The sequence below is a fragment of the Mauremys reevesii genome, linkage group 26, assembly GCF_016161935.1.
Source record: "Mauremys reevesii isolate NIE-2019 linkage group 26, ASM1616193v1, whole genome shotgun sequence".
Taxonomy (NCBI): domain Eukaryota; kingdom Metazoa; phylum Chordata; order Testudines; family Geoemydidae; genus Mauremys; species Mauremys reevesii.
In genome coordinates, this window is record NC_052648.1 from 619085 (window position 1) to 643773 (window position 24689).

The 24689-nt window shown below is 42.3% G+C and overlaps 1 protein-coding gene across 18 annotated transcripts in view; it reads right to left on the reverse strand.

Annotated features, from left to right (window-relative positions):
• Window positions 1-24689, reverse strand: part of CPAMD8 (C3 and PZP like alpha-2-macroglobulin domain containing 8) — a 122797-nt gene that overhangs the window by 91054 nt on the left and 7054 nt on the right. For all 18 annotated transcript variants that reach the window (XR_005591398.1, XR_005591393.1, XR_005591394.1 and 15 more), the window contains exons 4-18: window positions 16912-17077; window positions 16704-16756; window positions 16095-16112; window positions 15380-15434; window positions 15113-15226; window positions 13034-13118; window positions 9870-9978; window positions 9150-9377; window positions 8798-8968; window positions 8172-8300; window positions 5644-5833; window positions 3604-3776; window positions 3343-3492; window positions 3051-3212; window positions 893-1035 (exon numbers count right to left, since the gene is read on the reverse strand). Coding sequence is in view for 9 of the 18 variants with exons in the window: in XM_039515401.1 (XP_039371335.1) it covers window positions 893-1035; window positions 3051-3212; window positions 3343-3492; window positions 3604-3776; window positions 5644-5833; window positions 8172-8300; window positions 8798-8968; window positions 9150-9377; window positions 9870-9978; window positions 13034-13118; window positions 15113-15226; window positions 15380-15434; window positions 16095-16112; window positions 16704-16756; window positions 16912-17077 (1946 nt within the window). In the remaining 9 variants the exon portion in view is untranslated. The remainder of the gene's footprint in view (window positions 1-892; window positions 1036-3050; window positions 3213-3342; window positions 3493-3603; window positions 3777-5643; window positions 5834-8171; window positions 8301-8797; window positions 8969-9149; window positions 9378-9869; window positions 9979-13033; window positions 13119-15112; window positions 15227-15379; window positions 15435-16094; window positions 16113-16703; window positions 16757-16911; window positions 17078-24689) is intronic.

The window sequence follows — 24689 nt, forward strand, 5'->3', positions numbered from 1 at the left end:
GTGTATATACACACACACTTCTTTATTTATTTTCAAATATAACAATGTACCTATCAAAACATTCTGGGTATAAGAATAAAATATATAAAACCATTAGCTCAGAATAAATTGTGAGTTCTTTTGTACAATTACCCCAATCCCCAGGCAAAGAGGCTGAAAGAAGAGAAATAACACGTATCTTTTAATGTCAACGATCATCCTCTTTTTCTTAGGTTATGTAAAGGGGGCAGACAGGCTCCCTCAAACTGGCCTATTTTGTAGTAGTTACTATTTTATATTCCACTCCCATATCTCCTCTAGCCCTTCCCTTGCCACACTGACTAGTCCTTGTCTCTGCATCCTCGCATTGTACAGTCTCCTTCTTTCTTCCTTCCCCTGATGCCTCTAACTGCTTCCATTATCATCCTCTGGATGTTTTCTGAGTCTCCTGAAGCTATTTTGATATGAGGGGATCAGCATTTAGTGCAGCATCCAAGAGGACATACTGTCAATTTACAGTATTATCATACTTTCTGTATTACTCCCTTATCCCTTCTTCATACAGTCTGGCATCTCGTTTGCTTTAATTACCCACTGCATACCGAGCTGTCATCTGTCCCCACTGTCCAGAATGATGTTGAGTTGTCTTTCCTAAGTGACTATTAATGCAGCCAGTCAGTGTGTGCAAAGAGTTTAACAGGTCTTTCCAAGGTGCATTACTTTGTACGGGTCTATGCTGAAGTCCATCTACCACTGTGTTGTCCAGTTACCTAGTTCTGTTAGGTCTTTCTGGACACTCTCACAATTTTCTTTCCCTTTGACTAACCTGAGGAGTTTCCTGAAAAACAGAGCTGTGAGAAATATTGTACTCAGTGTGAATTACAAACACACACAAAACCTTACAGAATGTTACCTGGGTACAATCTTAGAATGCATGGTAGCTACCAGTGTCCCAGTGTGAGGCTGAAAGGCTGGCACGGCCTCATCTGTATACATGCCTCCATTCTGTCTGTGGTTTAGACTGACTAAATCAGTCATCACAACCAAACCAGTTTCCTAGACAACAACAAAAAACAACAACCCAACAATAAAGAAACATTCAGCATGCACAACTGTGAACTTTCCCAAATGGCATCAGCTTGTCCAAAGTATTTACAGAGGAAAACTAATTTTAATTTTTTTTTAAAGTTTTATGGAAAATAAAAATGGCTGGCAACTTTTTTGGGAGGAGGGAGGAGATGGACATGGAGGGAAGCAGATTTCCCAGAGAGTTCTGGGAATGTTTGGAAAATGCATTTTACAAATATCTAACAGAAGGAGGTGTATGTATGATTTTCAAGTAACTGTAGATGAAAAATTAAACATGGCTAGGTTTTATATATATACATACATATATACATATACACATACATACACATATTAGGAGATATACATACATCTATATTTCCTTTCTGCTCTAGAAAGTTTAATCACTGGTCATGGCAGGAGTTTAAAAACTCCCAAATTGTTCTGTCTCTACCCCACCCTCTTAGTTACCAGGAGACTCTCATCCCAGATATCACAAACCCAGTTCCATTAGGGACACCAGGCAGAACAGAAGCTGCCCACATAGTTTTACAATAAAAAACAAAGGGGATGAGAAAACTGTCTGTCAGCTCTACTTACTTTTGTGCATTTATTTTTAAGATAACCCAGCATGTGACCTGTGGCTGTGACCTTGAGATACATCTCCTCCTGTATCCAGGCACCAAAGGAAACACATGCTTTGTTCTCTTTTAGATCTGATTATTATTTAAAATAATTTATATAGCTCCATAAGCATACATAGCAATTTACAAGCACGTACATGGGCCCTACCCCAAGACCATACACCCTGGAGAGGAAAAAGGAGAGGAAGACAAGAAAGAACAGTTTAGGGAAAGAAAAACAAGAGTGGATTCCTCCAGAAGCAGGTGTAAAGAAAGGATTAGAAATGAGCTGGTGGGTAAGAAAGGGAAAACGTGTTGGTGGATAGGGCAGGAGACTGTTGAGGGTAAGGACAGCACAACAAAAGCCATTAAACCAAGCATGTGGAAAGGAGACAAAAGGAGCAGGAAGCCAAGAGAGTTAGGATGACCACAGGGAGCAAGGAGCAGGATTTGGGGGAGGGAGGTACATAGGTGCTGAAAACTAGGGGTGTTGGTTTGAAGTAGTTTCCATCATATACAGGGTTTACAGTTTGGTTCAATGGCTCTCAGCACCCCCACTATACAATTTGTTCCAGCACCCCTGGAGGTAAAGGAATGAGAGCAGAGATATAGGCAAGGATGAGACTATGTGTAACCATAATAGGGACGGCAGAAATGGGAACCCAGGAGGCTAACAGTGGAGCCCCTTACAAAATTTAGATGATCTCTGTGAATGGTTTACACCAAGACCTGACTCCCCTGTCTAGAGACGGGTAGGATTTATCAGAATTTAATTTCTCTCTTCTTGTTCTATAGTGGGCAGAGTAGCACAGTCGGGCATGTTTTTATGAACAGGATCACATCTCATTATGTCAAGGGGCATGTACATTTCCCACCAGAAGTTATTATGGGGAGTCATTATGCCATCACTCTAAGTCAGCAGGAGAATAGGCCCCAACAGACCTCATACTGATTAGTGCTTATCATGAGCAAGCTTATCTTAAAATATTTAGTTAGAAGATACCCATAGGTCTGCACCTTCATTCCTTTTCTAATTCAAACATTAGCAAACTTCAGGAAAATTTTTCTTAAAAAGACTCTCCTTTACAGAGCAGGAAGTTCTGCTAATTGTTACTGCCGCTCTCTCTCTAAGCATCTATATACATAGCACTCATTGCTATACTCTCTGTGGGTCAGATTTAAAAAAAAAAAAGATCAGCACTCAACAGCTCCCATTATGACACTTGTGGCCCAGACCTAATGTACTGAGCTCTTTTGAAAGTCTGGCCTAAGATGCCAAATAATCTTATGCAAATGGAGGTGGTTGTTCTTTAACAATGTGACTGCATCACACAGACAGTTGACAGAGAAATCAGAGCAAGAGCACAGATGGATGCTTCTTACTGTAAATGCAAAGCGGGCATCTTTGGTGATATCCCAGTGCCAGGGAAAGACAGAGGAGCGGCGGCGTCTGCGTGAGGACATGCCTGGCCACCAGAAATGCCCTTCTTCCTTGGGAGCCCCAAAGGCATCAGAAACATCATACTCTGCCAGCTCCTGGAAAACCTGAACAGAGAGGAGAGAAGTTGCCATCACATCCCTAAGTACATTGTGCTTCACTGCAGCTCCCTGTTCATTGAGTGGACAGGTGGGAGTGCCCAGAAAGAACAAGATAGAGCCTTGAGCTCTCTCTCACCTGGGCAGATGTCAGCTGAAAACCTGTCTTGAGAAGGTAGACGCTCTTATCCACCGTGGCAATGCAGACACAGCTTCCCTTCACGGCTTTAACTTTGAGGTTCACAACATCACCAGGCCTTGTCTCATTTGCTGAAAGTGCCACTGAAACCTAGGTATTTAAATAAAACCCTCATTATCTCATACAATGTTTAGATGACAAAACTACAAAGAGTAACAAGAGAGGCCATCCTCTCCTCTTCACTGGCAGTGCTGCTGATACCTGGTTTTCAAAGGAGGACTTGACAGTGAATTGCAGACTGTCTGTGACCCCTTCTCCATTCTCCCTGACGTAATACACCAAGAGACGGCCCAGAGGAGCCATGCTGTGAGCCACCATGAAATGGAGGAAGGTCATGCAGACTTCAACCTCCGTTGCAGGGGGGTTGGTAGGTGCTAAATGACAAATTGTACAAAGCACATAGTTATTTGTCAAAGGCAGTGTCCCCCACCCACGAGTACTACCTGACCTGGTGTCCTCCCCTGCAGTGCCCATCTGCTACCAGGTCCGGCATCTGTCCATGTCCCATCTCAACATACTACCAGGCTCAGTATTCTTCTCCCCAGCCAAGTGCTACCAGGCCCAGCATTCATCTGTGCCCCCTCCCACATCCACAACATCCCTCTGTGCCTCCTGCCCCATAAGAACGGCAATACTGAGTCAGACCAATGGTCCATCTAGCCCAGTATCCTGTCTTCCGACAGTGGTCAATGCCAGATGCTTCAGAAGGAATGAACAGAACAGGGTGATTATTGAGTGATCCATCCCCTGCTGTCCACTCCCAGCTTCTGGCAGTTACAGGCTAAGGACACCGAGAGCATGGGGTTGCATCCCTGAGCATCTTGGCTAATAGCCACTGACAAACTTATCTTCCATGAACTTATCTAATTCTTTTTTTAACCCAGCTATACTTTTGGCCTTCACAACATCCCCTGGTAACGAGTTCCACAGGTTGCCTGTGCATTGTGTGAAGAAATAATTCCTTATGTGTGTTTTAAACTTGCTGCCTATTAATTTCATTGGGTGACTCCTGGTTCTTGTGTTACATGAGCGGGTAAAGAACACTTCCTTATCCACTTTTTCCACACCATTCATGATTTTTTAGACCTCTATCATATTCCCTGTTAGTCATCTCTTTTCCAAGCCGAAAAGTCCCAGTCTTCTTAGTCTCTCCTCATATGGAAGCTGTTTCATACCCCTAAATAATTTTTGTTGCCCTTCTCTTTACCTTTTCCAATTCTAATATATCTTTTTTGAGATAGGGTGATCAGAACTGCATGCAGTATTCAAGGTGGGGGTGTACCATGGATTCATATAGTGGAATTATGATATTTTCTGTCTTATTATCCCTTTCCTAATGGTTTCTAACATTGTTAGCTTTTTTGACTGCCGCTGCACATTAAGCAGATGTTTTCAGAGAAGTATCCATAACTCCAAGATCTCTTTCTTCAGTGGTACCAGGTAATTTAGTCCCCATCGCTTTGTATGCATCATTGGGTCTATATTTTCCAATGTGCATTACTTTGCATTTATTTCATCTGCCATTTTGATGCCCAGTCACCAAGTTTTGTGAAATCCCTCTGTAATTCTTTGCAGCCTGCTTTGGACTTAACTATCTTGAGTAATTTTGTATCCTCTGCAAATTTTGACACCTCACTGTTTACCCCTTTTTCCAGATCATTTATGAATATGTTAAACAGCACTGGTCCCAGTACAGATCCCTGGGGGACACCACGATTTACCTCTCTCCATTTTGAAAACCCCTCAGTGTTACACTTCCCCCATCCTGCCCTGAGCATTACCAAACCCAGCATCTCTTTCCACTCACATACTACCAGTGCCAGCATCCTTTTCCCTGCACCCCTCCATATCTCCAATTGCTACTAGGCCCAGAATTCCTGGTCACTTTCCCTCCCAGCACTACCAGGTCTGGTGTCCTTCCTTCCATCTGAGCGCGACCAGGCCTAGAAGTCCTATCCCTACCACCCCAGCCCTGCCAGGCACAGCATATCCCATGCCCTAAGCGATATTAGGGTAAGAGCAGATTTACCATTTACAGTAAAAGAACTTTATATGTCAAAGTGTGCATAAAATTTAATGTGCACCCTTCCACACATTCATTCTGTGCCCTTTAGCATGAGCAAGGAACAGCTAAGGGGCTTAACATTAAGCAGGTTTGTCTTCACTAAGAGGGAAGCCCTCATTCTAGATAAGGGGGAGGATTAGCACTTTTGTTGCTAGGTTAAGATTTTAGCTACTGACCTGTTCCTGGGAAATGAGTGACATGGATGTTCTTATCAAAGGGGAATGTGGCTCTTTTGCTCCTTTGCTGTGTGATGTTACCAGGCTGCAGCCCTGAAAGGACAATATTACCTCGCGATGCAACTTCGTAATGTAGAGTGAAATTACATGGACACGTTGACTTCACTGCGATCTGGGCCTCCTCTCCCACCTGGGCAAAGAGACATAGCAGCCAGGGGTCAGGTTTGTTATAATGAACACTGCATACCCTTTTTATTATCTGTAAAGCACAGAACAGCAGTTGGGGACGAGCATCACACACAAGACATGGCTCCTACCCCAAGGAAGAGAATGTTACATTCACATTGAACAGTCTGGTGTATTCCCCCCATGACAAAGGAGCACCTGTGGGCAGCACTTTGGTCCCTGGGAGTCTAACAGGAGGATTAGGTGCAGGAGCTATATGGATTAGTGTAAGGAATAAAGGAATCTCTGGAATCCTGAGGGTTAAGGACTTTGGCATAGAGCAGCTGTCAGAATGGGTTGAATTTTAGACACCCCTTTACAAGGTTCAGATCTCACAAGGGGCAGGGAGGAGGTATTATATGGGCTCTGCTGTTTAATTGAGATTACACATGGTGATTACTGTAATGTGCAGATGGTAATTTATACACAACAGGCCTGTCCTGAAATAAATCAGGAAAATCTGAAGTGGGAAGAAAGTTCATTTATGATGTTGACTCTATGAGCCACATGAAACAAACAGACATGAGGAGTGCTTCCCTTTCCCAGGCAGATACACCTAGTATCTGCAAGAGGTTTCAAAACAGTGCACTTGTTTTCAGCACTGTCTCTGCACTTCCAGTAGGTGGAAAAGCGCAAGCTGTACCCTACCCAGGACTATTGTCCTTACAGGAATTCCCATGAGGGAGGGAGTTCTTTGAGGGTTGGCTGTCACCACTGCCATTCCCCAGAGGACAGGTCAGCATCTTTTCAAGGCCAGGGAGTCACTGACTTGTCACTGGCTGACGATGCCTTCTGTGGGGCAGAGCAGCACTTCATCAGCAGTACAAGCTTCTTCCTTTTGGGATTTGGGAACTGACACGTGTTATTGCGAGGCCATATTTCCCCCCCCCCACAGAACTGTCTGCAGCTCCCAGCCATCCTCACCCATTTAAGGTACAAAATCATGTTCAATTAATGCTGAAAATGGAGTAACAAACCTGAATCCGAATGAAATATTTTGAGAAGCCTCTCTCTTAAGTGCTAACAGTCCCACCTCCCTACTGCATGCACATGGTGCAAACCAAAACAGTGGCACAGGAAGTGAAAAGCCACCAAATGGTTAAATGCAGTGAAAATGCAGAAGGGTCCAGAGAAAGAGCCTTATGATGTTAAATATTTGAGGCATTTAGAGTTCCTGAGAGCAAAATGATGAAACTGTTCATGAAAAAAATACGTAGTTAATTGGAACACCCAGTAAGAACTGGCAGAGCTGAAGAAATGGTTCCCACATCAGCTGGTCACACAATTCCCTGCTTTCCCACAGCAGAATTAATTCTAATCAGGTTATAATAAGAACAATGTGTTCAGATTAGTAGTGCATAATCCCCTTTCCATACCTCAGAAATCTTGTAAAAGATTAATTAGCCATTAAACTGCCATCAAATGCAGCCACAAAACTCCCTTATTTGGCTACACTGACTCTGAAACTCAGCCTACTAGGCCTGCTGATTATATAGTAGTAGGTCAGATATATGGACCACCAGATCCCAAAGTATTTTACAAAGCATATATACAAACCCATCACTGACATGCAGCCTCTTCTGGGGTGGAAAGCAGCACTTAAATGGTAATCAGCACAACGAAAAGGGTGAGAAATTCTGGCTATGGACAAATCTACTCTTAGTATACATATCATGAAAACTTTTACACACAGAAGGGAAGCTCAGTTTTTAGGGTCTCCCCCCAAAAGTCACGACCCTCTCTAATAGAAAAACACAAGATGCTTGGTGTATTTACCTTTGGGAGGTAATTCAGTAAAGGACTGAATTGATACTGCTGGGATTCAGACTCTTAATTCCAAGGAGACTAGACAGTTCCAATCTGGGAATTAGGTGATTAATTCATCCCACTCTGGCTTCACTTCAAATCAATTGGCATTTGTTGATTTGAACCAAAATCTTAATATCATTGTCATTTTTACTATCCAATTCATACAGACTTTAAGGTGTGGGGAGCTAATTTGTGATCTGAGCTCTGGAGTGCAGTGGGTCTCCACTGGGGATCAAAACTCTCTCTTCACCCACTTCTATACTTTAGGAAACATGGTACATTCTCAGGGGCAGGTAAGGCAGGCAGCACCTAGTAGTGAAGTAGGTCATGGCTAAAGATGGGTCAGTGTCTAAAGTGAAGCCTCTTAAGGTCTGCCATGGATACAATAATAGGCTATGGCCCCCAGGTATATCTGGAAATACTTCATTAGGACAACAAGTATGAATGAGCCAAGAAATGCAGACGTGTCATAATGTAACATTAAGCTGTCCTACCTGGAAAGGCTTGTCTGGTGCTTGGAGCTGGATATGGCACTTGCTAGGTGAGTACCAGCTGCTGATAGACAAGTAGTTTGGCAGATATTGGTCCCCTGCAGGTTTCCCATCAATTGCTGTCACTTTGGTCTTAAGAAAAAATGCATCTGAATTTTATTCACACATAGAATGCTGGGCTCCTGTCCCTCCCTATCATGCAGTTCTCACCACCATTCCCATTCCAGACCCTGCCCCTTCCCACTTTCTCTCACTCACTTTCTACTGAGATGTTTGAAACTTACTCTTAATGCCACTCTGTATTTGATCTACTTAGAGCAGACAACTCTATCCTGTTATTATTATTATCATCAGTTCTATCGGCAACATGGGGTTGGATAAATATTCACTACAGTTCAAAGGTGAAAGTTTAAGTCTGAGCTAAAAAGCTTCCCAGTGTCACTACAGAGACAAGGTGGGTGAGGTAATATCTTTTACTGTTGGTGAAAGAGACAAGCTTTCAAGCTCACACAGAGCTCTTCTTCAGGTCACTGACTGATTTCCCATTTTTAGCACCAATTCACAAAGTGCACGTTTGACAAGATTAGCTCTATTAAAGCCCATTAATCCAATAAAGAGCTTTTACCCACCTCCAGCCAGACATACTGGGCAGCTGTAGGAATAGAGGGGATTTCAAACTCCACCAAGCCTCTTCTGGATACCAGTTCACTTGTGTAAACGTTATCCTTTGGAGTTAACTCAGCTTTGATTCGAATTGTGACCCCGTCAGCAGGGCTCCCGTCAGGGTAAGTGACTTCTACCTAAACAGTCATTTAATTAATAAAACAAGCCATTTCATGTTATTAGCAATTCCACACAGTTATAAAACTCAGCACCAGATAAAAGGAACATCTCAGCACATGGTGTATAACACATTAGAATAAATTGCACATATAGCCTTTTTATCAACCACCCTGAGTGTCCCCATATCTCCTACCTTACCTTCCCTTTGTAGGGTAGGCCAGGTTTGAACTGCTTCCTAGTATCCTTAGTATACTTGATGTCAATCAGCTGTTTCTGAACAGGCGTTGAGTCATCAAACGTGACCTGCTTGCTCCCATCAGAACTGGTCACAGTGGCCCAAATATTGACCGTGCCTCGGAAATGCTCTGGGACATCAGCTGGCATCATGTCTCTCACACACACATCGAAAACAGCAGAGCCATCAATCTACCAGCCAGGCCGAGGAAAGAAAACATTACTCACCATGTGCAGTTAAAAAAGTGTTTCTGGTCAAATATAGAACATGGGGCTTGCTTTCTTTAGGGGACGATGGGGTATTTCTTTGTTTTATTTTAAAGGGTCTTGGGTATGGGGACACATTCCCTAAGGGAGAAAACAACCAGCAACATATTTTGTGTGTTCTTCATCCATAATCTATGATAACACCGCCTCAACCTCCATCACTCCCACACATTCTTCCCATCAGTATACTCTAAAACACCTAGCACTCTGTTAGCACTATCTCATTAAACACCCCTCTTCCAAATATTGACACAATCAGATAACATGTGAAATACTCTAGTATTTTTAGTATGTAGAGCTCAGGTAACACATTTAGACCCTGATTCTGCATTGCTGAATCAAAGGGAGCTCTGGTATTGACATCAAAGGGTGCAGATCAGGCCTTTCTATTGCAGCTGATTTAATGATCCCTCTCACCTCTATAGTTTTGAGGACAGGGTGTCCCACTTCATGCCGGTAGTACCCCACTCCATTTATAGTCATGTTGACAGTTAACTTTCCTGTCACTGGTTTCCCAAACGTGTATCTGAAATAGAAGAAGCAAGATAATGAAAACCTCAGATTGGCTCCTCTCCATTTTCTTGATTAACCCCATGCTGGATCCACAATGCCTGCATACCTAGAACTCAGAAAATAAAAGCCACCACAAGAGGCTATTTCTAAATGCCAATTGTTAATATCTCAGTGAAAGTTTTTACATTAGAAACTTCCGAACAGTTGATCTAAACTAAAACTAGACTGAAAACAGAAAGATTCTGTCTCCAGCTTTGCAGGCTTCTGTACACAGAGGCATCCAAACTAACAGAGACGATCTGACTTGAAAGTCAGATTAATCTCAGGCTCCATCTGTTTTAGGATTTTTTTTAAACTCAGCACAATCCTCTTCTAATTTCTATATTTTCTTTTTTCTGTTGAAAAAAAATCAGCATGTAGGCTCCTCCCCAATACAAACATTTCATGTTCATTCTGAGAAGAACAGACAGCTACATTCAAAAGTTTCAGTGGAAACAATTATTTTTCAAATTTAAATACCAGCATCTGCAATTCAGACATAGCAGTCTTATGCCAGCACAATGATGAGAACCAGAAAGTGAAACTGAGCAGTCTAGGAGCACTCTCCCAGACAGAGTGAAATGCAAAAAATAAACAAACCGCAGAAATGGTAGAAAGTGCATTCAATGTTATAATAATTTAAACAAGAAATGATTTAAAGAACAAAGATGAAGACTTTTTTTTCCATACCACACAACTTTTAACTTGAAAAGGTATCCCTTTAAGAGGAAAGTTTATCCGTGCTTAGATGAAAATTTTCTTTCTTTGAGCAATAAGGGCTACGGATTTGTTACAATGGGTACTTCAGCCTGCTTGTAGTTTGAGGGCAGAACTAGACCTGTCAGTCATCGGCAGCAGGGAACTGTCCCACCCACAGGAGTTCCACTCTGACTTCATTGAGACAACTTTCACAGTCAGGATAATTCTATTCTACTTTTCTAAATTACAGATGACTCAAAGAAAGGAAATTTTTAAATAAGCACAGATAAATGTTCCTATCTTCATTGTGCTAAACGCCATAGATCCGTTACAATGGAATTTTCACAGCAGTGTACCACTAGAATGGGCAGCAGGATTATCTTTTAAATATGGACTGCCAAAATTAGGTATATTATATACTGCATCTTCCCCTGGACAGTTAGGCAAGACTTCTGCAGAAAAAGGGCACTGGCTAAAGACTAGATGATCAATATGTACCATTTGGTGAATTGCTGGCAACATGGCTGCCTAGCAAATCTCATGACAAGAGATATGACTCTTCTGCCCTCAGATTGTCAGTATTCCCAGTTCCCACAGTGCAGACTTTGATGCTTGACAAAAGAAAGAGTATTTCTTGCATTTACTTTGGGAATGAATGCTATGACAGTTGTGAGTACTACCTCTCTGAATTAAGAGTACAATTCTAGTCTCATCTGAGACTGCACAACTCCATAAACTCATCTGATTGAAAATAAATAGTTAATTGGTAGTCCACTTTAATGGATAGGAAGTATATGATACCTCCCACAATGACTCAATTGAGAAAGTGCTATAAGAACCAGAATGAGGTTCCAAAGTTGTGCTTTATAACTTCGGAGGGGCTGGAATCAGGATAGGTCTCCTAAAAGGATATTTAATATCAGGTTTTGCACAAAACTTTATTTTCTTGAACATAATGAGAATGTTATAGTATAGAGATGTGACCTTTTGTTTGAATGTCCTCAAGTATCCATATTAGAGGCCTCTTGGAGGAATCCAAGGTTATGTTTCATTTGTCCAATATGGTACTTTTTTATTTGCTGATTACTTCCTACTAGAGTCCGAGAGTGATAATCGGTTCATCCCTATATCTATTTTGAACCTAATTTATATATTGCAATAGCAAACTTCCTCTTTGAGGCAGAGACACTGAAAGATCCAATGTTAAGTTAGTCAGGCCATAGAGAACTACAGCCTCTTCAGGCAGAAAGGCATAAACAAACAGTGTCAATCCCCTCTCTCTTTCCTATCTTTTATATGGTCCTGGAGAGAAGAAGCAAAGGTGGGGAGGTATATAGCAGAGATCTTGCCCAGCTTTGGAGAGATCATCCCTTACCTCATATCTTAGGTCCTGACACATGGAGAGGTCACAGGGCACTTTATTGTTGTTTGCAGATACCAGAATTCAATCACCAGTCAATCAAAATTACTTACAATAAATGAGGATACTTCTGGCTGCAGCTTCCACTCTGTTTAATCCAACTTCTGTCATGAAAGCCTTGGTGTTCTTCCAACACCCGCTAAGGGGGTGAGGTAGGAGACACAGACCATTCATTTTACCTTTGCCTTCCTCAGCCTCGCTTGCTCCCTGAAGCCTGCAGGGGCACCAGCTGCCTCAAACACCTCAGAAGTGGAAACAGAGCTGAGGGGAGCATCTCCGCAAATAACAAATGCAATCCTGGGACATGACTAGGAATTAGATGGACATATTATTGAGCCTAACTGTTAGTCAGAAATTTGAAATAAAGTTTGGAATTTCCCTCAGAAAAGCTCTTCAGCTGGGAAGGATGGATAAGCCACCAGTGGCTGGGGAAGCAGATAAGACTGCAAGGAACTTCAGGAGGTGAGGCATTCCTGTGCTGGCAGTGACTGACTGGTCTGGTTTTGCCCCCAAACTGCAAGAAGGCTGAAGTACCCATTGTAATGGATCTGTGGACCTTAGCATGATGAAGAATTGCTATGGTGCTAAACCAAACATTAGAGCAGCTTCCCCTTCCTCCAGAGACCTTATGCATGAAGGATTCACTCAACACACAGTACAGCATACAATCAGAGATGTGTATGCAATGGAGGAATTAGAAACTTTATTACAGAAGCCAGGAGACCATGGGCACCTGAGCATCACATTCAAATGTGCAGTGACAGGAAAATCATCTGACAATGCTCTGAAATCATGCTGGAACATTTCGGGGATGAGACACATGCTCCCTCTGAGCGTAGATGATTGCATTATCCCACAGCTACACTGCAACCTATAAAATATGGGACTGTATCTGTAACAAAACCCCTACCTGGCATGGACAGTTCCCTTTTCACAAGTCGCAAGATCTCGGATATAGAGAGGTGAGTCAATCAACAGCTCAAATTTTGGTAACACTAAAATGGAGCAAAAAAGAAAAGAGGTATTTTACAAACATCTTAGAATCCAGGATGTACTAATAGCTATATATCTTTGACAAGATCCCTTCTTGTGGTTGGAGCACTGCAGGCAAGGTGAAGACGCACAGCCTTGAATAGAGAACGAAAGCAACATATCAATATCAGCTGATGCATCAAACCAGAATCCTACTAGCAAGGTGCTATTAAGTAACCATTCCCTAAAACGAGTTAGTGATCAGCTGCCCCACATCCATATATCATGTTCCCATATGGAGGATCCGAGCCACAGAACTGAACCCAAAAAACTTCATTTAGGAGCTGGGTGGCAGGCACAATGTTTTGCTTCTTGGAGTGAGGAGCAGGAGCACCTTGCATTACCTGCAGTACCTCCCACCGCCATTTCAGGAATAGGTCTGATGATGAGCACAGTATAAATACCTCAGTGGACAGGGTCAGATATTGCACATGGGGACCTGGGGGGAATAATCCCCATTTCTCACCAGCCAGAGGGACTTTGAGATAGGGCAGGGGGCCTTAAGAGCAAAAATAAGAGAGGGGCGATGATTAGGAATTCTGAGGGTCCCAAGATGGGATCTGGTGAAGGAAGGAAAAAACTTAGTGATTGACTTAAAATAACTTTAACTGTTTTTCCAAAATAAAGTGAAGTCTTTGTTACCTATATACATGGATTGTGCCACATGAGGATGAATATAAACCCCTATATATTATAAAATATATCAACTGTAGCGGGATGGTCACCTGCTCCTGCCCTGAAGGGCTTGAAATCAGCCCTGGGAGAGGGTTGAGACAGTGAGGGGGCTGCTGCTAGGAAAGCAGCAAGCCTTGGTGGATTGGGGAAACAGCCACAGCTGTGGCCATGCCCCAATCAGGCCACAGCTGGCCTGTATAAAAAGGGCAGTGGGCCAGGAGCAACAATCTCCCTCTAGCTGAGGAGAGAGATGGACCTAGCTGCCTGAGTGCTAAAGGGTACTGGAGTGAAGCAGGGCTGTGGAAAGGCCAGAGGAGCTGGGGAGCTCCGGGCCAGAAACTCCCCAGGCTGCAGGGCCTTGTACAAGGTCTCTGGAGGTACTGGGTTGTAGAGAAAGGCAGCAGGTCCAAAACCCCCTTGCCTGTGATGAGTGGCTTATACTGCAGTCTGCCCCAGGGAGCAGGGGCTAGTTGGTGACTGGCAGTAGCCTATGACTGAGGCGAGGTGGGGGTTCCCCAGGGAGGGGAGACCCTAAGAGTGAGGGGTTACTGCCAAGGACAAGCACCCCGGGTTTGCAAGGGGCACTAAGGGGCAGCAGGTTTAAAACAAATAAAAGGAAGTTCTTCTTCACCCAATGCACAGTCAACTTGTGGAACTTCTTACCTGAGGAGGTTGTGAAGGCTAGGACTATAACAGCGTTTAAAAGGGAACTGGATAAATTAATGGTGGTTAAGTCCATAAATGGCTATTAGTCAGGATGGGTAAGGAATGGTGTCCCTAGCCTCTGTTTGTCAGAGAATGGAGATGGATGGCAGGAGAGAGATCACTTGATCATTGCCTGTTAGGTTCACTCCCTCTGGGGCACCTGGCATTAGCCACTGTCAGAAGACAGGATACTGGGCTAGATGGACCTTTGGTCTGACCCGGTATGGCCGTTCTTATGTTCTTATGTTAAGTCCTGGGAGGGACACAGAGGCCAAGCGGTGGCAGGACACTGGCCTGCAGAGGGTGCGCCAATAGCTGGAAAAGAGCTAATTCCCAGATGACCAGCAGGAGGCGCTGCAGGGGTGAATCGCCGCACTGCTACATCAGCTAAGAGTTTGGTTAAGTTTCAAGGGTCCATTTCCTGCCACATGTTACATCTGACAGGAATTTTTTCTTCTGGAATTTTTGATACATCATTTCTTGATTATTTCAGCTCAAATAAAAAATATTTCATCGTGTCAGTATTCTGAATATTTTTGGGATTATGATCAAAGTTGACTTGCAGGCAATAACTCACCATATTTCTGAACTTCAAAGGATTTGTTGTATGCATGCCCTTGCATTTCAGCAAAGATAAACCACTCGCCAAATACTGGCTGATCAGACAAAGGGAAACTCATATTTACAATACCTAGGAGAGAAGAAAAGACACTGTGAGCCCTCTCTGAGTATCAGACAATCTCTGTAAACCTTTATTTCAATAAAAAACCCCAAAAGGCAGAAATTAATATTAGCTAGCAGAGGAAAATAAAGTTATGCTAAACTGTAACAGGCAGAAATTTACCACAACAAAATGGCTTCAGATTGCTCCATTCTATCATCCGAGACCCCCGAGGATCCTAAAAAATGGTTTAGGACAAAAGACATTATCACAAAAAAGGTAAATTTCACTAGTACTTTTAACTGTCAGCCTGCAACAAACAATTTCACTTTCACACAAATAATTAGCATCAATCTTCTAAAGAACAATAATAATCCATGGCTTGGGATATTTTGTGTCAGCACAAAAGCCAGTCAGTCAGTTAACAAAAGTACACACCATGGTCAGCTCTTCCATTTCTTGTCAGATAAAGAAATTAGTTAAAAGAGGATGGTCAAAAAAAAGGGTCCCTCATTCCCGTCAAAACAAAGAAAAAAGGAAGAGGGGTATATGAGTAATCTAGCAAAATCTCTCCATCTCCATGCATTTCAAATGAATCCATTACCATAAGTCTGGGTGCAAAGATAATCATATTACCCCAGCCAGGTGCAGCATAGGAATGTATGTGCACAAGGAAAATGAGAGAGATGGGTAAAGTTGTTATATTCATAAACCTCAGTGGATGCAACCAATTTGTTCAGTTTTCCCTTGAAGAGGCATTTATGGGAAAACATTCCTGAACTCCAAGCAGAGATGGTGATGATAGATTTGGCAGAGAATGAACTTGTGACCTGCTCCCTTCAGAGAGGCCTCAGTGACCCTGTGTAATGATGCCACTTGCTAAATGGTGGATACTCACGACTATGTAGGCTTCAATCTGAAAGAAACAAAGAATAAAAACACCCATGAGACAAAGCCGTATTTTTCTATCTCGTGAGAAGCTGTGAGGCTAGCATAAGCAGGGTATGCCACAGAGCTTCTGGCCCCTGCATGTTGGTGCAGAAGGGACACGTAATATTCACTCATGTGAAGAGCAGTTTGGTCAAACAACCATTTCACTCAAACATCTGACTTGAAAACTGGCCCTTCAGACCTCTGGTTAAGTGATTGATCCTGGCCTCTGGGTGCTCCCGAAATATCAGTGTCAAAGTGCTAGTCCCTCAACCACTCCTCCTCCACAGCTGCTTTGGCCTAATTATGTTTTATTCCACTACAGTATTACACCTACACAAAGCAATTAAAGATTATCACTTACTTCTACCCTTTGGCTACAATGTGACCAAACTCAGAAACTAAACTTAAAACTACAACATCTTAGCAAACACATTTATTATAACAACCCATAGTAGGAGATACCAGAGCAATTGAAGATGAAGGGAACAGCCACTCACTATATTGCTGTGTAACTCCATGTAGGTGTGTGAACACTTACAACATTTTACAATGGGAAGGAAAGCTAGTCACTTACCTTCTCATTGATCGGTCGCAGGTCAGAAGTGACCATAAACAGGTTTATCAGCACTATAAAGGGAGAAAAGGGAAAATTCATTAATCATCAGAGCTAGTACTTAACAAGAGTTGTGGTCTCAGGGATTATTCTTAAAAGGAGATCTCGTCTAAGTATTAAAATTTTTGCATGCAAAAGTGGAAACTGAGGTTCACAGAGGCTACTTTACCTTTCTGCTTGGGTTTATAGACAGGCTTGTCAGTCTGGATGAACACCGATGTCCCTTTGCTATCTATGGTTACTGTGGTATAGTTATGAAAGATGTAACCTTCCTCCGTTAGGTGCCGGTTTCCCCAGACTTTTAAATGTGCTTGTCCACGAAGCCCTGAAGGCACCTAGAAAAGAGACCATGAGGTGGGGAAGAAACAGGACTTGAAGATTCTTTGTGCTTACAGGGGAGAACATAGAATCATAGAATTGGAAGGGGCCTCGAGAGGTCATCTAGTCCAGTCCCCTGCACTCAAGGCAGGACTAAGTATTATCATGGTTTATTCATGTCAAAGCCTCAGCAGCAAAACTGATACAAATTACCACCCCATCTAAAGATGAAGGGAAGAGACACCCACTAAATCTGTGTGTAACTGTGTGTGAGTGCACGCGTGGTCAGTAGAAAATGCAAAACACAGACATTTTAGAGTTATAAGGCAAGCTTTAAGAGAGGCATAGTTATGTCAGTATCATAACATGAAGCCCTAACTCCTTTCCTCCATCACCCAAAGCAAAGCAGTCTCTGACCTGCCTATGCATCTTCTGTTGCCTGAACTCCCTAAATTCCAGCTAATCAGGTTCAGGAACTAAGCAGTGAAATCTTCCAACGGTTTAAAACAGTGATTCTCAAACTTTTGTACTGGTGACCCATTTCACATAGCAAGTCTCTGAGTGCAACCTCCCTTATAAATTAAAAACACTTTTTTATATATCATTATAAATGCTGGAAGCAAAGCAAGGCTTGGGGTGGAGGCTCGCGATCCCCCACGTAATAATCTCGCAACCCCCTGAGGAGTCCTGACTCCCAGTTTGAGAACCCTTGGTTTAAGATCTTTACCCTGTTCTTAAAATTAGGGTTACATTGATGTTTAAAAAAAAGCCCATCATAATGGTGTGCAACTTCCAGGAGCAGGATAAAGGGAAAGAGGTGACCCAATAGAGCAGGGAAATACAAGTAAGGTCACATGTGCACTAGAGACCATCTCTGAAGACATTTGAAGAGCACACCCTTTCCTTATCATACAAGGCCAGATTCTATGGTTGGTGTTAACACATCTTGGGACCCAGCAGTGATCAGAAAGGAAGAACACTTCTTATGTTCTTAATAGGAGAACTGAACAGAGTTTGAGTACAATGGGACAATTTTATTATTTTACTTTTTCAAGTGACTCATAACACCACCGTGACCTTGCCTGGTTCTGTGCTACATGTCAACAATGTAATGTAGTTGAAAGAAAGGCTAATATCATTCTGGGGTGTATTTAAATATATATATATATATATTAAGGCAATGATACTATAAAATGTTAACATACTACATTGTGCATTAACATTACTTACTACATTCTGGGGTGTATTAACAGGAATGTCTTGTGCAAGATTCAGGAGGTAATTGTCCCACTTTACTCAACACTGGTGAGGCCACAGCTGGAGTATTATGTCCAATTCTGAGCACCACACTTTATGAAAGAGGTGTATAAATTGGAGACAGACCAGAGGAGAACATCAAAAATGATAAAAAAATTTAGAATACCTGACCTGTGAGAAAAGGCTAAAAAAACTGGGCATGTTTAGTCTTGAGAAAAGAAGACAATGGGGAACTTCATAAAAGTCTTCAAATACATTAAGGGCTATTATAAAGAGAATGGTGATCAATTGTTCTCCATATCCACTGAAGGTAGGACAAGAAGAAAAGGAGTTAACGTGCAGCAAGGGAGATTTAGATTTAATATTAGGAAAAACATTCTAACTATAAGGTTAGTTAAATTCTGGAACAGGCTTCCAAGGGAAGTTGTGGAATCCCTGTCATTGGAGATTTTTAAGAATAGACTGGAGAAACACCTGGCAGGGATGGTCTGGGTATTTTTGGTCTTGCTTCAGTCCATGGGGCTGGACTTGATAACCTCTTGAGGTCTCTTCCTGTCAGGGCTGGCTCCAGGCACCAGCTTAGCAAGTAGGTGCTTGGGGCAGCCACTCCGGAGAGGGGCGGCAGGTCCAGCTATTCGGCGGCAATTTGGCGGAGGGTCCCTCACTCCCGGTCAGAGCGAAGGACCTCCCGCTGAATTGCCGCAGATCGCGATTGTGGCTTTTTTTTTTTTTTGGCTGCTTGGGGCGGGAAAACCCCTGGAGCTGGCCCTGCTTCCTGCCCTACATTTCTATTCTATTTCTGGCCAGCACATTTGACTAATAAAGCTACAGCATGCTGAACATGGATCCACAAACAGAACTGCTATTGCTGTCAGTGGGAAAGTCAAGGCAGATGGCAACCCGTCACCAAAGGCCAGAATGAATAAGTGAACCCTAAGAAATAAATTGAGTTAAAGAAGCTAGCTGCTGCCAGTCTAGAGATTCTAGCACTGAACTCCACTACTACCCTTTCAGCAATAAAAATCAGTGCTTCACTACAGACCGCACGTACTCCTAACAAGATAAACTAAGGTAAAGGATATCCCATCATCCAAATAAACCTCTTAGCAATTGTTGAAGGAATAATCATGGTCCATAAAAGGAAACTGTGTCAAATGGAATGATAATCAATGACATCATAGACCAATTCAGGTGGCTTTGGACTTCTCTATATTTAAGATAGGTTGCCATTCTCCTTGCCAAAGCACCACCACCATACCCCAAAATCAGACAGAAAGTCTAATAAATCTGAATTTCCTCAGCATATCAAGGATAATTTGAGCTTGGAAAGAACAATCTGCCCTAAAGGAAACAGATTAATGCAGAATAGCAAGACAAAGCCCAAATGAGATACATTGGATTGAGGAAGCAACAAGACTTTAGAGAAGACAGCAGGAAATGTACAGGATTTCAGAAGACATTGGACCTTGCAAAAACAATTTATTCATAAAGAAACAAAACCTAAACCTTGATATTTTAAAGCTGGGAGAGGAAGGATGGTCTTTTGGTCAAGGCATTGGACTGACCCTCTCTGTGACTTAGGGAACTAAGGCACAGACTCAGTGACTTGTCCTATCTGTAAATTGTGGAAACAGTAATTCCTTTCTCCCACTCTTTCTTTATTTTGTCTATTTAGATTGTAAGCACTTTGCGGCAGAGACTGTCTCTAACTATGTAATAAACAATGTTTAGTACAATGGGGTCCCAATGTGCAACTATGAAAAAAAATCATCTTTCTCAGGTCCTCTGTGTCATTATTTTGTTATCCAGAAACAATTTTAGTATTTGTTTCACACATTTGGTACAGAGATGAGAGGCTATTTTATTCAATGACATAATTACTATTTGCAAGGTCAAGTCAGGCTTTTTTGGGGAGCAGTATTTACTAGTTTTCCCTCAGTGTCCCCTGAAATGTGGCTGTCCATCACTGCTCTCCTGATCAAACGCAGGGCAAATGCATTTAGATTGTGGAAAGGGAGTGTAATCCATGGTCTGAATGAATTCTCCCATGCCATCTATTAATGAATTGGGGGAAAAGACCTCAGGAGCAGACAGTATTTGCACAGACACATTTACTGTGCCAAGGTGATCAGCAGACAGACCTGCTTTCCCAAAGTGATCAATTTTGGCTGTTTTGGGTTAAAATTCACTTTAGTCTTGAACACAGGGGTATTTAAATATTATTATCCCTAACAGGCAGCAGAAGTATACTTACATGCCCTAACTGAGAAGTCACCCTAACTTAACCTCACTTGCTAAGCAGGGGGGAGTGATGCCAAATCCAAGTGAAAGTCAGAGCGGTTGGGGACAGATGTTACTACTTGAGGGTATAGACTCTGTTTAAAAAGTGTCCTAAATACCATTAGATCCTTTACTTCTGACATTTAAAGACAGAACTGATCAGAGTCAAATAGAGTTCCTGTGTCTGCTCAGGGATCATTAGAACTGAAATCACTGATGAGTGGGTAGAAGGGGACAGTGTGCAACAAAAAACAATGCAGAAGCTACAGCAGTAACAAGTTTCCTCACTACTTGGTAAAATCACTAAGAGCTGTCTAAGTGGTGGAACCTCAGAACACTGCATTGCTGCTAGAGGCAGAGGCAGTAGCATGTGGCAAGCAGAGAGCAGCAGCAAGCGATGACAGAGACAGTGGTGAGCAGCAGCAAAGATGGCAGAGACAACAACAGCAGGAAGAAGTAACATTGCTCAACCCCCTTTCAGGGAGGTGAACCCCTGTGAACAAACCCTGAATTCTGGGATTTTTACTTCAAACAACCAACTGTGAGTGGGTGCAGCAGAGGAAAAGAGGAGTGGTGTGTTAAAGGATCATTCATCCATCAGACTTCAACATCATAAGATGGAAAACGGAGGCAAAGGACTACTCCCCAAGATACTGTGGGGTGGGTGTGAGCTTGTGGTTTGCATACTTTTGAAACATTGTTATGGTGTTTTCCCAAATTAATGCTGAGTTCCTTCTCCCTTTTAATAAAAGTTTTCTTTTATTATACACAGACTCAGTACTTGCGAGTAGGCAAGAATTGCCTCTTAGAGGCACCTAGTGGTGGTGTTTAGTTTTCCCAGATTTCTGGGTGGAGGTTCAAAAGCCAGGTCTGTTTTGTAACATTAAGAGGAACCACTAGATATTGAAACCAGCCCTTGTTTCTGTCAACACCACTTGATAGAAGGGTTACAGGAGTTTCACACTCACCACAGATGAAAGTGATCACATATAAAAGAGTGAGACTCAGCCACACAACCAAGTTAAACATTTTATGCTCCTCAGAAATTGAGAGATTATTTGGATGCTTGCTAACGCTCTGGGATATACCTCAAGTTTTTTACATAGGGAAATAATTAAGCATATTATAAAGTATATGGCATTACTGAAAGAAATGACCCACATTTGCACACTCACTCCATTTAAAATTATCCCTTTGTTTCAAACATACAAACCAAATACACAACAACGAACTATCTTTAAATGAAAACACAAATATTAAAAAATCTGTCAGAGTGACATTATGATACCAGTTCAAGATAATTTAAAAGTGAAAGGGAGCAATACACTGCCTTTATCAAAGTATGAAATCAGTAATGACTGCAGATCATATTCAATAGTGAGATGCAAGCTTTGGGTGAACAAGTCTACAGAGGCTTCTCTAACTATGGACATTATCTATAGTTCCCCTCGCATTATGTCTTCTTGCTATGAAAGGATAGGTGGTAATGGATAAGTGCATTTGGATAAGTACACTGACTACATAAAAAAGAAGAAGAAATGTCTCAGACCCCTTCTGAAACTGGATTCACAAGTACAATTTAAACACTGGACAGAACAGCATGAATATCAGCCACAGGCAAACTGCAGAGCAGGAACAACAAACCTTGGGGTATGACCAAAAAGAGTATAGCAGTAGGAATATACTATCAACCACCTAACCAGGATGGTGACAATGACTGTGAAATGGTCATAGAGATTAGAGAAGATACAAAGGCAAAAAATCCAGTAATAATAGGGGATTTCAACTATCCTCATATTGACTGAGTATATGGCATTTCAGGAAGGGATGCAGAGATAAAATATCTAGACATCATAAATGACTGCTTCTTGAAGCAGTTAGTCCTGAAACCCACAAGTGGAGTGGCAATTCTTGATTTAGTCCTAAGTGGAGCACAGGATCTGGTCCAAGAGGTGAATATAGCTGAATCAGCAAACAATATCAGCTGATAACAGCAAACATAATGTAATTAAATTTAACATCCATGTAGGGTGAAATAAACCCACCATAATAGCCAGGGGCGGCTCTAGCAATTTGGCCGCCCCAAGCACGGCGGCACGCCGCGGGGGGCGCGCTGGCGGTCGCTGGTCCCGCGGCTCCGGTGGACCTCCTGCAGACGTGCCTGCGGAGGGTCCGCTGGTCCCGCGGCTCCGGTGGAGCATCCGCAGGCATGCCTGCAGGAGGTCCACCGGAGCCGCGGGACCAGCGGACCCTTCGCAGGCACGCCTGCGGGAGATCCACCTGAGCCGCCTGCCGCCCTCCTGGCGACAGGCAGAGCGCCCCCCGCGGCATGCCGCCCCAAGCACGCGCTTGGCGCGCTGGGTTCTGGAGCCGGCCCTGACAATAGCAATGAACATCAAAAAGGAGAACTACACAAAAATGAGGAAGCTAGTTAAACAGAAATTAAAAAGATCACTCATAAAGGTGAAATGCCTACAAACTGCATGAAGACAATTTTAAAAGACCATAATAGAAGCTCGAACTAAATGTATAACCCTTTTTTTTTTAAAGTAAGAGGACCAAAAAAAATATGGTATCATAGCTCAACAGCAGAATAAAAGAAGTAATTAGAGGCAAAAAGGCATCCTTTTAAAATTGGAAGTCAAATCCTAGTGAGGACAATAGAAAGGAGCATAAACTGTCGCAAGCTAAGTTTAAAAGTATAATAAGGCAGGCCACATAATAATTTGAAGAGCAACTAGCTAAAGACACAAAAACTATCAGCAAAATTTTTTTAAGTACATCAGAAGCTAAACAGTCAATGGGGCTACTGGACAATCGAGATGCTAAATGAGCACTCAAGGAAGACAAAGCCATTGTGGAAAAGCTAAATGAAATTTTTGTATAGGTTTTCACTGCAAAGGTTATGGCGGAAATTCCCAGACCGGAGCCATTCTTTTTAGGTGACAAATCTGAAGTACTGTCCCAGATTGTGGTGTTAGTAGAGGAGATTGTGGAAGAAATGGATAAATTAAACAGCAGTAAGTCACCAGCACCAAATGGTATTCACCCAAGAGTTCTGAAGAAACTCAAATATGAAATTGCAGAACTACTAACTGTGGAATGTAACTTCTCTCTTAAATCAATCTTTATACCAGATGACTGGAGGGTAGCTAATGTATTGCCTATTTTTAAAAAAAGGCTCCAGAGGTGACCCTGGCAATTACAGGACAGTAAGCCTAACTTTAGTACCAGGCAAACTGGTTGAAACCATAATAAAGAACAGAATTATCAGACATATAGATGAACAAGATATGTTTTGGGGAAGAGTCAACATGTTTTTTGTAAAGGGAAATCATGCCTCACCAGTCTGTTGGAATTCTTTGAGGGGGCCAAACAAACATGTGGAAAAGGTTGATTCAGTAGATATCGTGTACTTGGACTTTCAGAAAGCCTTTGACAAGGTCTCTCACCAAACACTCTTAAGCAAAATAGGCAGTCATGGGATAAAAGGGAAGGTCCTTTTATGGATCAATAAGTGGTTAAAAGATAGGAAGCAATTAGTAACTGAGCAACAAAATGGCAGATGAAAATCAATGTTGATAAGTGCATATTTGAAAAAAAATCCCAACTATACATACAAAATGATGGGGTCTATATTAGCTGTTACCATTCAAGAAAGAGATCTTGGAGTCATCATGGATAGCTCTCTGAAAATATCCTCTCAATGTGCAGCAGCAGTCAAATAAGCAAACAATGTTAGGAATAAGGATAGATAACAAGACTAAAAATATCTTAATGCCACTATATACATACATGCTACCTCCTTCCCTGAATAATGTGTGCAGTTCTGGTCGCTCCATCTCAAATAAGATGTATCGGAACTGGAAAAGGTGAAGAAAAGGGCAACCAAACTGCTTATGGATATGAAACAACTTCCAAATAATCCTGACAGATTGCTTTGATTTACTTGTAAACCAATTATAGTGTTGTGGATGCAGTGAAGGTATCCGTGCTCTGTTGCAGCAACACATCATAGGTCTTCCTATGAAACACTTAGGTCTGCTGCAACAGTAAAGTGCTTATATTCACATGCATTAATACAGCACTGCA